The sequence below is a fragment of the Physeter macrocephalus genome, chromosome 5 (assembly GCF_002837175.3).
Source record: "Physeter macrocephalus isolate SW-GA chromosome 5, ASM283717v5, whole genome shotgun sequence".
Lineage (NCBI taxonomy): Eukaryota > Metazoa > Chordata > Mammalia > Artiodactyla > Physeteridae > Physeter > Physeter macrocephalus.
Window position 1 is genome coordinate 60,183,322 of NC_041218.1, and position 15,478 is coordinate 60,198,799.

The following is a 15,478-nucleotide window of genomic DNA, read 5'->3' on the forward strand; positions in this document are numbered from 1 at the left end:
GTAGCCGCATAGCACAGGGAGATCAGCTCAGTGCTTTGTGACTACCTAGAGGGGTGGGATAGGGAGGATGGGAGGGAGATGCAAAAGGGAGGAGATATGGGGATATATGTATACGTGTAGCTGATTCACTTTGTTATACAGCAGCAACTAACACAACAATGTAAAGCAATTATACTCCAATAAAGATGTTAAAAAAATTTTTTTTAATGTGGTAGTGGTGGTTGTTTTAAATGCATTGCTACAAAGGCAGTTCACTTGGGAGTAAGACAAGATACTCATGCTGTCAATCATTATGGCCTGTTTATAAACTTTAAAACAGTATCCATATATTTAAGTACTACCATACCTTATTTGAATTATGGATGGAACTCTTTAAAAAATTCCCATGTTACTTTGATTAATTGATTCAGAAATTTATAACCAAAGAGGAGGAAAATAATCATCAGATCCAATTAATCTCAAATTTCCCCAATTATAAGAGTGTGGGACTACAGGGAAAATATTTTTATGTTTCTGCACAGTCAGAGCTTTGTGAGCATTTTTACTGGAATGTGGGACCTGAGCTAAACGATAAGCCTGAGAAGTTAAATTATGACTAGATAGACAGATTTACCTGCAGAGAGATTTACCTCCCCAGAGGTATGTGATTACATTTTCCAGAAGTGGGGATGGGGAGTGGGGGCTGAGACCCAACTCTGGAGACGTTCCCGGGGCTGTAAAGCTGGAGGCACTAGTCTGACGTATATTACTTACATATATTACTCTGATATATTACTTTCCAAAGCATAAGAACCCAAGATCCTTCTCAAGTTGAATTGTTTACATTAAGGAGATAAGATGTCTCTCCCTCTCTCAGAGGAAAGAAGGGAGACAGCTGTCCCTCTCCTATATAATCATCCAGATTCATATTTTTTAGATTCCTCACCTATAATGTAGACCAAGTATAGGATGACAACTTGTTCCCATTGTGTCAGCCTGGAAAGAGGAAATTAGCGCATGGGAAAGTGCAATAACTTTTGTAAGTAAATAATAACCTGTTTCTGCTCCAGAAACCTCACATTTGTATTCAGGATAATATTAATAAATATAGTTATTAAAAACTTTAAGAGTGAGCTCAGACATGTATTATTAAAAACTATAGATTCCAGGTCAACTCCTCCCTCTCCCCCAAATTCTAACTTGGTAAGTCCAGGTACCCAAGAATTTGTATTTGAACAGCTGCTTCAGATGATCCTTATCAGACTTATTTGGGGACCACTGCACTGGTCCAAGACCCAGGAATAAAAAGTGCTTCTAACAGAAGACCAATCTGCCTCTGCTAGCATGCTTTTTTAAGTTCAGTTATTGTAAACCCACATCCCCCCATTTTTTGATAGTAAGTGGATTTAAGGATACAAATTTTTTTTTTTTTTTTTAGTTTAAACTTCAGGATAAAATTGAAGGTTGACACATCTCTAGTTGTTCTTTATTATCCTTGCAGACCCGTTTGGGTTGTTTTTTTTTTTTTTAATAAATACACCATTAAAATCATCAGATCTTCTGGAATCTTTAGTGTGACAAACACTTTTACTGACCCAACCTGTGGTTTCAGTAAGGTACCAAAACTTCACTGACTTCTGCATTCTCTTTAGATATTGTTCTCATAATCCCCTTACACATATATTGCTTTACAGTTTACAAGATGCTTTTACATTAATTGTCCCATTTGATTCTCACAATAATCTTTGGAAATGAACAGGAATTGTTAGGAGTTGTATTACCTATATAAATTTGAAATATATAATATTTCAAAATAATGAGATGTGAGACGGTTGAAATTCACTATACATCTGGGACAAAAGTTGTCCGTAAGCCATGCTGTTGAGGCACTTATAATTGAAAGAGAATCTCTTTGTTGTCATGACATCAACAGCTAACAAATAATAGGCATTATATCAGAGATCACTTGGACATATTGAGGGTGACTTCTTCCAAGTGCATAGAAACTACTGCCCATTCCTGCCTCAGCTCCTGATAATTTTTTTTAACCAAAAGGTAAATATAAATATGCAGGTAGCTGCATTAAGAAAAAAAAGTCTGGTTTCTTTCTTTTTTTTTTAATTAATTAATTTATTTTTGGCTGCGTTGGGTCTTCATTGCTGTGCACGGGCTTTCTCCAGTTGCGGCGAGCGGGGCTACTCTTCCTTGTGGTGCACGGGCTTCTCATTGCAGTGGCTTCTCTTCTTGTGGAGCATGGACTCTAGGCGCGTGGGCTTCAGTAATTGTGGCACTCGGGCTCAGTAGTTGTGGCTTGCAGACTCCGTAGTTGTGGCTCACAGACTCCGTAGTTGTGGCTCACGGGCTTAGTTGCTCTGCGGTGCATGGGATCTTCCCAGACCAGGGCTCAAACCCGTGTCCCCTGCATTGGCAGGTAGATTCTTAACCACTGCACCACCAAGGAAGTCCCAAAAGTCTGTTTTCAAACTGTGTTTTTCAAATGTCTTTGAGTCCTTTAAATATTAAATAAGCATAGACCTTTATACCTTTACATTTTTCAAAGCACTTTCACACTTATCTAATTTAATTCTTAACAACCACATATGATATATAAAATATTCACCTTTTATGGATGAGGAAATAGACTCTGAGAGAAGGCCCAAGGCCATGTACACAGGAAGTGTGTATGGTTTTAGGACCTCGGGTCTGATGTTCCTCCTGTGATAACGCACTAAGATTATGATGAAAAACCAATAAGGTGTGTGTTCTGCTTAAAGTATCATGAGCCCAGAAATTTCCAAGTATTTAAATATATCATTTTCTAAAGTCTCAGGCTCTTGAGAACCTGTGCTCAGAGGAGGCCAGGATAGAATGCTGGTTATGAGCTCATGTCACTAGTGTGAGGCACTGTTATGTGACCCAAATAAAGGGAATGCTGTGATGATTAACTTAATAGCAATTCCTAAAAGACCATGCCCCTCCTTGATACTAATTTATCCACATACATTTATTAGGCACATTTCATAAAATTCATCGTGGCAATAATGATAACAAAATATTGATCATTGTTATAGAATCCATTTAGATGCAAAAAAGATAACTATTGGACTTCCCTAGTGGTCTAGTGGCTAAGATTCTGCGCTTCCACTGCAGGTGGCTCAGGTTCGATCCCTGGTCAGGGAAGTTCCACATGCTGCGTGGTGTGGCCCAAAAGAAAAAAATTTAAATTAACAAAAAAAAGATAACTATTAAGATTAACATTCTAGTCAAAAGGGCAAAATTTTTACTCTATCCGTTGTGTAGAATAATTTCTCAAACTATGACTTCAAACTATATTCAGAGTCCCTTCAGAATTCATTTCAATAAGTTTTACATCTGCCTTTTCTTTGTCTAACATACCCGTTCTTTTCATAACCCAGGATCTTCAGCGGCAGGCTGGAACACTGGAAACCGAAGCTGTCCTCCACTGCTCAGGCCTCCACGCCGTCAGCGGGCCTGCCTTTCTCGTGGTTTAACGAAAGCCGGAAAGGATCCTATTCCTTCAGGAACCTGCCTGCATCTGCAAGTCCCCTTCAGCCTTCTCCTGAAACTCTAATTTCAGATAAAAAGGGGTCTAAGGTAGAAAACACATGGATTAAAAAAGCAAACAAGAAAACCCCCAATCCTTCCTCCTCTTCGATCTTTGGAAAGCATTCTCAACTTGTGTGTATACTCTGGATCCGAGAAACCAATGTGATAACACTGCAGTAAACAATGCATGGTATTTCTTGTGTGGGGGAGGAAGAAAGCCTCATTTAACCACCACCTTCTTTAATACTGTTCCATTCTAGATTGTACGTTAATCTTTGATTTGCCTGTCTTTTCACATACTGCTACTTAATCTCAGTTTGACAGTCAAGCCATGCTGGGAAAGATGCATTTGAATCATGGAACAGTATGATAGATCTGTTTACCAAGTATTCCACTTTAAATTACATTACAAAACTATTTTTGCTGTGCTCTTCAAGATTTACTGGAAAACAAATAAATTTGGGACTGAATATGTGTTCAATATATCTAAATGAAACTCTTTCAAACAAACCAATGCTGACATAGCACCCTTACTTATTTCTTCTTTTAAATCAAACTTCCATGTTGATAAACTGTTACAATTCTATCACCAAAGTTTTTTAACTTTAGCAGAATGAGGAATTATATGCTTATTTGTTTTTAAATGCATGATGGTTATTTCCAGCATGACACTGCAAACCTTACCTAACATTTTATTGAAACATACGGTGGCTAACTTTCACATGTTGTTTGGTCTCCTTTTATCAATGTTCACTTTTCTTTCTCAAACAGAAACCTGTGATTAATGTTAACCTGAATTTAATTCTTTTCTTGAGGTCAACAGCTCATAAGGTTTTGACAGAATTTGGGGTCATATCTCCAATGACAGTGTCAAATGGTAATGCGCTGTGTTAAATGCTCACCTGCTTAAATGTTTTCCTAGCCTAGCTCCTTGCGCTCTGATTTCGTCTCCTTTTCTGAAGTTTTAGCAAACTTGGCGTTTGTTTGGTACTGAATTCTCTAGCCTCTGGCATGGTATTTATTCTCAACAACCAGCTAAACCCAATGCAAGGGAAGGAACCTAATGGAAAACTAACAGTCCAGTTTCTAAGGAAGGGGAATAGGAAACAAGATGGTGTTGGTCAGGTGCTTAGAGTTCCAGGAAAGCCAGTCCTTCTAGAATTATTAGCAAAAGAAGTTCTGGAAGCAGAAGGCCACCTTTGGTCTTGAAACATTTTCAGTCTTGGATCTGAGAAATCTAAATGTTGTTTGAGTAGATTCTACCATTATCTTGCACTGGAGAGACACCAGATGTGGTTTAAAATGTTTTTACAAATGCAGCTATGTAGTCATTGTGAATTTATTTGACTTTAATATCCACTGAACATTTTAATGAAATTCTGGGGAGGTTTTACGTACACACCCTCAACCTCCCCAACCCCCAGGTGGTTATTTGGAAATGTGTTTCTGTCCGTGCTGCAGCCTCTTTGGTACTCCGTTGGTGCTGTGCAAGAGCTGTATTTTAGCATGTGACTACTAGTGTAATGGCAGACTGCGACCTACCCCAGAACTCATCACCTTGAAGGTTACATCCAGGAGAGGATCTGCCATCTCTCACAGTATTTATCACGGCCAACAGCAAGCGATCCTTCCCAGGGGGTGCTCGAGCTACCTTTCTAATATGGATTGCCATCTGTTCCTAATAACTCAGGCTCACCACACCATCTTGTATTTTTACTTACAATGATTAGGGTCAAAGAAGATAGGCTTATTAATATTACCCCTCTGAGCAGTTGCAGAGGATAATGAATGCTGTACCCTTGAAGAGAGGTTGAAGAATCATTTCTCTAAGACATCTATCCTTTCATGTGATGGAGAAAGCACCCAGAATTCCCTATCCAGCGCAGAAGGCACAGTGTTCTCAACCACTGCCGGGTGAAGGTCACCAAACCAAATATGAATCTCTTCTAAGATTACTTAAAAAGAGCCTTTCCAGAACTTGCAAACATACCTACCTCTGGTTCACTCACTATGCTCATTTAACAGTGAGCTTTATTTGTTTTTTCAGAATTTTACCTTCAGTGATGACTTCAGTCCCAGCAGTACCAGTTCAGCAGACCTGAGCGGCCTGGGAGCAGAACCCAGAACACCTGGGCTCTCGCGGTCCTTGGTGCTCTCATCAGATGAGGTACGCGCACGGCGCTGACGACAGAGCTGCTTTCTCAGGTCATGCATGTTACCGAGGAACTATCACCGGGGAAAATGTTTTTAGGCAGATTTTGCATGTCAATCCTCATGATTTCGCTCCCTCTCTGTCTCAACATGGAAGCAGAGTACTATTTCTGAGCCCCTTTAAGCTGTCCAGGGACCTCCTCAGCCTTTCTTTGATATAAATGGGATGACTGTCAACAGAGGGTTGGGGATTGGAGGCTGGGCACGGGAAAGCAGCAATAGGGAAGGGCCCAGAAATCCCAAGGGATGGAATTCCCTGGAGGCCCAGGTGGTTAGGACTCCATGCTTCCACTGCAGGGGGGCCCGGGTTCGATCCCTAGTTGGGGAACTAAGATCCTGCAAGCTGCGAGGTGTGGCAAAAAAAAAAAAAAAAAAAAATCTCGAGGGAGTTTACAGATGATCCATCCCCCTCCTCCCTCACCTTTCTCACCATCCCTGATGTCCCCTCTGAGTGGGGAGTGGCCCCTGATTGAGAATCACCACAGTGGAGAGGGGAGAGGTGTGCAGTTGTGATAAGGAAGGAAAACTGGGGGAGAACCACTTACTTAGAAGCCAGGGTCAAGTGTGCATTGCAGTGGATTCTCAGGAGATATAATGTGCACAGGAGGGCAGAAGATTACACTGGTGATTGACTTAGTGCTCCAAGAGATAAGTAGAGGAAGAAATACCAGTACTGGGGGCGGGGGTGGGGCTGGGGAGAAGCGCTGTAAGTAAAGATATATTCACCCTAAATATTTGTTCTTAGTTATTTCTTTCTAACGTGATTTTTGCTTTGTAAAACTTTTTTCCCCCTTAAATTCTTCTGCCCATATTCTTCAGGCTTGGCGTGATTTTAATAGTCTTAAAACTTTGTACTGTACATGTGTGTCTCCTGTTCCTGTAACACTTTTCTTTTTGGTTCCTTTGTTGCTCTCTCACTCAGAGCCTGGATATGATAGATGACGAGGTGAGCTCTCAGTGGGCTGTGTGTGGTGGCTTACATGGTATTGTCTGACACGTCTTTTCTTTCTTTGCAAATGATTTAAAATCAAACAAGACAAGAAACTTTCCCGTGTAGTGGAGGGTTTCCTCGTGTTAAATAGTTTCACTCTCTGCCCTTGTCTATATCTTAGTTGAAAAGACATTCAGGAGGATCTCCAGATTCCACCTGCAGAGTCCCTTGCTGTGCCTCCCATCACCATTACCCTGACACAGCCCATTGTGTTTCACTGTCTTTGCCTCATCTCAGCTTCCCCATCCCCTCCTCTGTGTTCCCTGCATGGTCACTGAGGTGACGCCTGTCTCTCCTCCCAGATTTATCATTGCCTTCGTCTCCTCTTAGCTTAGTGATTCTAGGAACCAAGCTGCCCTTTGCACTATTCATAGCAATGTCCTGCATTGGACAGAGCCTGGGATTTGGAATAAACCAGTAAATGCTGAGCTCCACCACTTACTAGCTGCGTGATACTGGACAGATCTGTAGACTTTCTGGGCCTCACTTGCCTCGTTTATTAAAAATAATTATGGAAATTACCTGTCCTACCTTCCTCACAGGTTTGCTTGCTGCTCAAGTGAAATAATGGCTGTGAAATTTCCCCTAAGAATGCTTGAGGACTTAATGCTCTCCCCTTCTAAGTAAAAGATATACCTCAGTATTATTAAATGTATCTTTACATATCTCTGATGTCTTAGCAGAGGATCAGTGCAGAGTGATGCATTACATATAGAGATTAATGATGTATTCGTTTTCTGCATCTGATAATCTTTCCATAGTGTTTTAATGTAAAAACTTGCAACACTGGAGTGTATTTTTCAGTTTTAAACTTCCTACGTTAAAGTGCTTTGTTTGGGGGAATTTTTAAATTTCCAAATACCTAAACAAAATGTAGAGTTAATAACTTTGTGTATGTTACACACACAGCTAGAGCCATTCGTTTACTTTATGGTTTAAAAACAAGTGTGGCTCTAGTTGGCAAGAAATGGCTTTTGATAGCATCACGTGCCATACTGAGCTACAGCTTCTCGGTCCTTTAACAACCCTGCATAACATTCCTACCTCAGATTCTTGATGACGGACAGTCTCCCAAACACAGTCAGTGTCTGAATCGGGCCGTTCATGAATGGAGCGTGCAGCAGGTTTCTCACTGGCTAGTGAGCCTAAATCTGGAGCAGTATGTCTCTGAATTCAGTGCCCAAAACATCACTGGAGAGCAACTCCTGCAGTTGGATGGAAATAAACTTAAGGTAAAGAATTATATGTTTGTGTTAGGTTACCAAGTATAATTTGTATTACACATAGCACCTAAAACGTTTCCGTTAGATGAGAGCATCCTGCATATCTGAGAGGTACTTCTCACCCACAGTTAGCAGAAAGGACCTTGAATGATTTCTGAGTGGTAAAGGAAGTTTTGGAAAGTTGTCGGGTTCTGAATCAAACAGTAGGGCTAGAGGCTCACTGCATTGCTTCCACCAAGCAACACATGGTCCATGTATTAACTCTACTTACTTCCTATGTAGTATGAGTTTTAATAATGGCCGATGTGGACCCTCCCAACCAGGTCCATGACTCTTCCCTTTTTTAACTCACTGCTCCCCCACCCTCACTCTTCCCTGCATACCACTCAAAAAACGGGATCGCGTTCTCCCCAGAACTTTCTTCCCCCGCCAAGTGCAGGCCGTGTCTTCCCTCCCCAGCCCTGGCACTCTCATTTTCACCTGTCCAGTGCATCTCCTTTAGAGCCTGAGGTGGCACCTACCCCTGTGGAAAAAGGGCAAAAGGAGCTCACAGCCAGCCTGCCACCCCCAACCTCGGCCCCCTGCTGGGCTGATGGGCAGATGAGTAGCTCTTGACAGTCTTGAAAAGGTTAGAGATCAATCAATAGCCTGTGAATATGAAGGCCCATTGACAAGGCTGTCCCTGTTGGGGAGATGGATGCATCCCGCTGTTGATTCTGAAGGTCATGAAACATTTAAAGTACGTAACCAACTCCCCTTATTCTGAATTCCAAGCTCATCGAGCAGCCTCCTCATTATGATCAGGCTTCCTTTATAGGTCTGCCTACAGGGAGAGAATGGCTAATCATGCTGACATGAGCATTCTGGTCCCAAAGACACTTTTGGTCTCCACTGTAAATGAATACATTGGCAGAAAGGAAGCCACTTCGATTCTTCCTGCCCTTCTTGGAGCCCTCCGTGGCAGCAGGTGCCCACTCCTGTCTTTTGAAAATATCAGTGAGTTTAGCAATACTTTTGGCTGTAAATGTCTACAGCCCAAAGGTTGGAGAAGCAGAATTGTGCCCTTTTTCCATTCACTGACCCATTAATTACCACTTCAGAAAGCATTTACTTGCTGAGCTTTAGGAGGTACTGTGCTAGGGACTTCAAAGTATAAAAGAACAAATAAAGCTCAGCCCCACAGTATGTAGATTTTTGGCAAATGTAATCAGCTCTTCCTCAGTTTCTACCTCTTTGATTATGTTTACATTAGTTCTTGAGTTTGAACATCTTGTGATATCAACCTCATCATAAGCAGAGAGGTCACTGGTTTTCAAATTCAGTTTGCTTATGTGTTTCCTTCTTAGGCTCTTGGAATGACATCATCCCAGGACCGAGCAGTGGTCAAAAAAAAACTCAAAGAAATGAAAGTGTCTCTAGAGAAGGCTCGGAAGGCCCAAGAGAAAATAGAAAAACAAAGAGAAAAGCTGAGGAGGAAGGAACAAGAGCAAGTGCAGAGGAAGTCTAAAAAGACAGAGAAGATGGCAGCTGCCACAGAGGGTGCTGGTGAGCAGTGACACACACGGAGAAGTTTCCACCTCTTCCTGCCCTGCTCTCCTCCGGAGGATGAAGAAGAAGCTGATGACAGGGGTAATGTGCTCTAGGCAGACTGGGGAACTGTGTGTTCAATAACTGCATTTTCTGCATTAATAGAGTACACTCACTCTTAACCTACTGAAATAATCCCAAGCCACCTTTGGTTTAGTAACAAACCAAGGATCTCATTTGTGAGAGGTGCAAAGTAGCAGTGTTTCTCTCTTCTTTGGGTTGGGTGGGTGGTGTCACTTGAAGAACCAGCATGATCCTGCTCAACAAGAGCATGACCACCGTGGCGTTGTCCACGGAACGCCACGCATTTTCAATATGAGATCCTGAAACAGAGCAATGGCACGTATCTGCATGGCCGAGCACACCGCTCTGCCATGAGATCTGGGCTGCAGAATCTACTCCGGTGTGTGGGAAAGGTTCCCCCTCGTTTCTGTGTCTGGACACTGAGACAGCCCCGCTGTGGAAATGTGCGTGCTCTTTGCCTCCTGTGGCAAAAAGCAAGCAAACTGTGCTGCCTGCTGGGCATTAGGAAGAGAGAAAAGAATTACACTTATCTGTTAACCCCAGAAGGAAGCAGAAGCCTTAAGAATGTGGATGCGGGCATTACCTTGGGGTTCTGAGGGTAACATCTATCCTCCAGATTTAGCCAAACAAAGAAAAATTCAGACGTTAGTGCAGCCATGGGATATTGGGATCTGTTGTTTACTTTGCTTCTGCTGCGTGTTCAGTATTTCAGCAGCACCGACACACACAACACAGTTCCTTTTCTCCCCCAACAAATTGAACAGAAAATTGATTTTTAAGGAAACCAACATTTTCAGGTTTCCTCTCCTGGGGCACATTCCGGCTGGTCTTCAGCCTGACTATGACACAATCAGGATCTCATCACATATTTTCTACTCAAGATTTCCCAAGTGGGCTCAGTTAGACTTTTAAGAAATGTACTTTTAAGAAAAATAGAAATACCAGTTAGAGAAAAGTTAGATTTGACTAACATTCGACCAGAGAAGCAATTTTATTGAGCACACAGAATGTTCCCAATAAAGCAGAGCTGTCAGTTACATTTTAGAGATGTTTTGAATGGTTTTTCTGAGCCGTTCTCTTTCATTCTTTGGAGATCTCCACTTTACAGTTAAAGTTTGTTTAAGACGGTACACATGATGCAGGCTGGCAGTGCAGGCGGTTATACTTACTTTAAAGCCAGTATTAAGGATTTCAGTGTTTCATCAAACTAATTCAAGTGCAGGAGAGTGGGGCAGGAGGAGGAGAAAATAAACTCCTCTTGAGAAATTTCCAATGATGGATTTTTTGTTGTCATTGTTGTTGTTGTTTTGCTTTTTATGCTCATGCATCTGGTTCTCTTTGCTGCATTGGCTGTAAAAATGAGGTCATCCACTTTCCAGAGGACGAGTTTCAAAATAAGAGTTGAGGCCAGACCAATCCTTGGACAAGTATTTTACTTCCTTTACTTCGGTCTTTTGGGGCAGGGGGGGTGGTCTCTGTCCTTGTCTTCCACTGGAAATGTTCTATACGCAGAGCTTAGGGGAAGGCTTTTGAAGGTTACAAGTAACAGATAATGTAAAGGGGCTTCTTCCCATATAGCTCCATCTCCTATTTTGAAGCATTGTGATTTTTTTTTTTTTTTTGCTTGTCTGAATATCCAAAATCTGAAACTGTCTAAACTAGAAATTTATAATCTTGTTCTTCCCTAAGGCTTGTTTCCCTTTCAGTGACAGAGTGTTGTCTGTTAAGCTTCAGTTCCTTTGTCACTAGGTATAGATCATTCATTTGATCCTCAGAAACACTGGCATCAAGTAACATTGTGTTTTACAATTATCAAAGTCACTACCTATTTTTTTCTATCGTCATTTGGGGTATGATAATGAAACTCCATACTGGAATCTCTATTAATATTTTGAGATAGGTGGTGCTTTGCTATTTATTAATATCATGGGAAACCAGGAACCACTATCAATGAACTACAAAATTCAGCACATCTTTTCCATACTAAAGAACTAAATTAGTCAAAATCTGGTAATGCTAGTGCTTGCTCTTGTAAATTTTTGCCATTTTTGCTTATCTTTGGGGAAAAAAAGTGATCTGGATCACACTGGAAGTTTCACTGTATTCATTTTAAGAGTGGAAATAGAAGGATGATTTATGTTAAGTTATGTTTACACTTTGGTAATATTTGAAAATGGAAGTATATACTGGAAATGTGTGTAAGTCTCAGTCTCTGCACATAATTTATGAGCTATTATATTGCATTTTTAGATGTCTTAGAAGTATTGTTCTTTATTTTAACTTTATTTGTACACTTACAATGTTTAGATCAACAAACAACTGACAATATTATAAATCAAATTCTTATTCCTCAAATCATTTAGTTTGTAATATAACAGTTTTGATTTTTTAAGTTAAATTAAAGTAATTTTAGGTCCTAATGAGTTATTTTAACATTACTAATGAAAACTGCTGAAACTGATTTGATTGTCCAACAAAGGATAAAGAGTAAACAGACTGATAAAAGGATATGAAAACAAAGTGAAGGACCTCAGATCTTGTGAACATTTTGTTTTCCTGTTATTTCCTTTATTGACTCTGGTGCATGATGCCTAATTGAGGTTCCAGTGTCTTACACAATCCTAACTTTAATGCTAGTGGTTTTCACTATCCTTACAATTTAGCCCAGAATTGTTGCTTCATGAACGTTTTACAGACTTTGTAGTTTTTTTATTTATCAGAAAATGAACAAAAAGGGAATATCTGGTTACTATGAACTATATTCCTTAAACGACAGCTCAGTATGACTCTAACAAAAGCCAAAAGTGTTTTGGGGGTACAGGTAATGCTTTGGGGGACAGGAGATTGTGGTGAGGCCAAGCGGTAGACAGAGAGCATTGTATGAGCTGGGTGTCTGGGGCAGGGTGTTCCACTAAAGGACTTAGATTACTTTATTTAAAGACTATCTCCCTTAAAGTAACTCACAGGTTATGTAGTAGTAGTTTTCGCCTTCTTTTCTTTGCCTGAATCAGAAGTTTACTGCAGAGTGATAAGTTAGGGTAGAAATCTAATTTTGCCCATTCTAACACACTGATGAAGAAGTCCAGCATTAATTTCATGACAATAAAGCTACTCTATACTATCCTCCTTTAGCCGGGGCTGACATGGCTTTCCCACCCTCAACATCCCATAAGCATTTTAACCCACAACAGTTCACGACTGCAATGTGATAGGTGCCTCCGCTTCTAAACGGGGCGTGAACTGGGAAAACTACCTTGTGCTTCTTTGCTGTCGTTGGAAACAGAGGGGCAAGAGGCCAAGAGAGGAACCAAATGAACCCTTGTTTTATCCTGCAGTCATTGCTACCCTGAAATCTTGAGATATCCCAGGCCCAAGCTACAGGCCCAAGCCATGTTGTTTGATCTAGCACTTTAATTAGCCTTTATGGTTTCTGCTGAAGACAAAGAATTCTCGGCTAGCTTCTTTGTGTAATAAATAGGATTAATGTGTGCTTTAAAATTATATTTTAAAAGGTAAATGAAAACTCACATTTATATGGCTATTCTAACTCATCTGTAAGTGTTAAAGGTTATACAGACCAAGCTGCAAGAGAGGAGAACCAGTGTTTGGCCATACTAGTCAAGAAGTTTCAAAAGGAGGTATCCCAGCAATTCTAAATGGAATGTCTATGCTTGGGATGTGATGTAGCCCCTTCATTACATGGAGATATTTCAGAATTACCAACTTCCATTTGAGTAAATTTACTGTCCCAAGAGAGCTGCAGATGAGGGGCATTTCAGCTTGGTGGATGGCAGTCACTAGGGTTCAGGTCACCTGCTTAATGCCAAGTCCTCAGTGCTTTCTGAATGAAAAGGTAAAATGAAAAAGAAAAGCCCAGTTTTTAAAATATCTTTTTCCAATTTACCTTTAATCAAGGATCTACCTGTACACTGTTAGGAAGCTAAGCATTTAAGGATGAAGTCCAGAAATAAAATGTCCGTATTTTCTACAGAATTGCTTTCGTTATGATGATAGGGGTGGGAAGTAAGTTCTCAAAAAGAAGCAGCGTTGTAAGAAATACGAAATGTGCTTCAGAAATGCACTCCTGAAGAACAGCCTGTGTATGCAGGCAGATCTTGTTTATATTTGTCTTAGGCATTTAAAGTCTCAGGAAACTTAGTCTTGGTCCAAAACACTGGGGGAAAAAAATAACACCAGACAGTACAGCAGTAGTATTTAAAGTAGCGGCATAGAATAGACCCGACCTAGAAATCAAAGGGCAAAGAAAAAGCCTACAGAAGCAATTTCCCCTGGAAAATGAAAACATCAGGCTCTACCTTATGCTAAACAGAGGGTCCTGACGTGCTTGTGTGTGCGTCTGTGTGGATGTGCTGAGGGAATGAATGGTGGTTACTGGAAGGCTCACACGTGTGAGTGTGTGGACCAAGCATGGCGCGTGACCTGCTTCCACACCTGCAGAGTGGGGAAAGAAAGAAACATGATGATTTCCAATCCTTGCCCCTCCCCCCAGGCCCCCCCCACAAATCGCTAGGGACGCGAGAATGAATGAGATAGAGCATAAGAGAACAAGAGGCAACGTCTCAAGAATGTGCATGCCATTTGTGTAGACGTACAGAACTACATACGTGTGAATATATCTCCCACCGTACATACAGGCACATAGTGCAGTCACATGGCATCAAAAATATATATTGTATATGGAACTTGGTATTGTCAGATAGGACCCTGAGCAGTATCATAGCCTTATTGCCACTTTTTTTGTGTGTGTACATTGAATGGCTCATGAGATTTTAAGAGATTTTTTTTAATGTATTTCTATTAAATGCACTTATCCTTCTACATGTTTATATATTTTGGTAAAATTGGTTTATTAGATACTTGGTATTTTAGCAAGATGAAATTTCCTCACACGTTTGGTTAATGCTTTGATGTCAAGATTGCACATTGCTGAGTTGAAGCTCAGAAGTTTATACAGCTTTGGGGATTTTCAGCTGCAGACTGCAGTTTCCTTGGCTAAAAATTGCACTGTGTGTTCCTGTGCATTCGCTCATGCTCTAAAATTACATATTTGGTCGCTGTGATGCATAAGTCACTAACTACTGGCTCTCCGATGGCAGCGTTGCTATCACAGGACCATTTATTTACTTCTTTTGTGGAGTGATGACACAGTTAGCTCATCACCAAATATTACACAAGTGGATAGGAGCATGAGTGTGTTGTTGGAAGGTGTACACTTCTATTTCCTTCAGCTGTCTTATTCACACACCCAGGTTTCCTGTTAAGAATTTAATCTTTCACCCATGAAAGAACAATTGGCCAAAATAATTAAATCCCCTTAAAAAGTGGAAATTAGGAGGCACTCCAGCTAGATAACACCTCCAACAACATCAGAGTTAGTTAGTGCTTAGTGAAAACCCTTAAATATGTATGTATATGTTTTCCTTAATATTATTTATGATCATCACTACTGCTTTTGTACCTTTTAATGGTGTTGCAGTTAAACCACTAGTACACCTGCTACATATCCCTAACAAAACTGGCCGGCTGAAAACAAAAAAAGAGGGAGAATGAATTCTATTCCGTTGTAGAGGAGTTGATTTATTTTCATCTTTCTTTATGTATCACTAAAGGAAAACAGTTTTTTGGAAATCATTTTAAGTTCAGTAAGTATGGATAGCATGTTATCTGAAAATTTTAATTTGTACCTTTTGGTGTCTGATCATTTGCATGGAAGAGACAATAGTGCCACGTCTGGATTGTTCTCTTGTGCTTGGTTAATATGTACTTCTCTAGATTGTTCTGTTTCAAATGCCATTTCTTACTCTTTGGTTTTCAGAGGCATTCAAAGCAAAATATCACAGTGGTCCTTTGTTTTCTACCCAATCTAAAAATTCCT

At 40.5% G+C, this 15,478-nt stretch overlaps 1 protein-coding gene across 8 annotated transcripts in view; it reads left to right on the forward strand.

The window, feature by feature from the left end:
• Positions 1-11,844, forward strand: part of PPP1R9A (protein phosphatase 1 regulatory subunit 9A) — a 324,716-nt gene extending 312,872 nt beyond the window's left edge. For 2 of the 8 annotated variants that reach the window (XM_028490016.1, XM_028490018.1), the window contains 5 exons: positions 3,396-3,594; positions 5,594-5,713; positions 6,680-6,703; positions 7,798-7,980; positions 9,318-11,844. In XM_028490016.1, coding sequence (XP_028345817.1) covers positions 3,396-3,594; positions 5,594-5,713; positions 6,680-6,703; positions 7,798-7,980; positions 9,318-9,527 — 736 coding nt within the window. In that variant the 3' untranslated portion in view covers positions 9,528-11,844. Of the gene's footprint in view, positions 1-3,395; positions 3,737-5,593; positions 5,714-6,679; positions 6,704-7,797; positions 7,981-9,317 lie in introns of those variants that run through there. The other 6 variants (XM_028490017.1, XM_028490025.1, XM_028490020.1 and 3 more) reach the window with 4 other exon arrangements.
• The last annotated feature ends 3,634 nt before the right edge of the window (positions 11,845-15,478 follow it).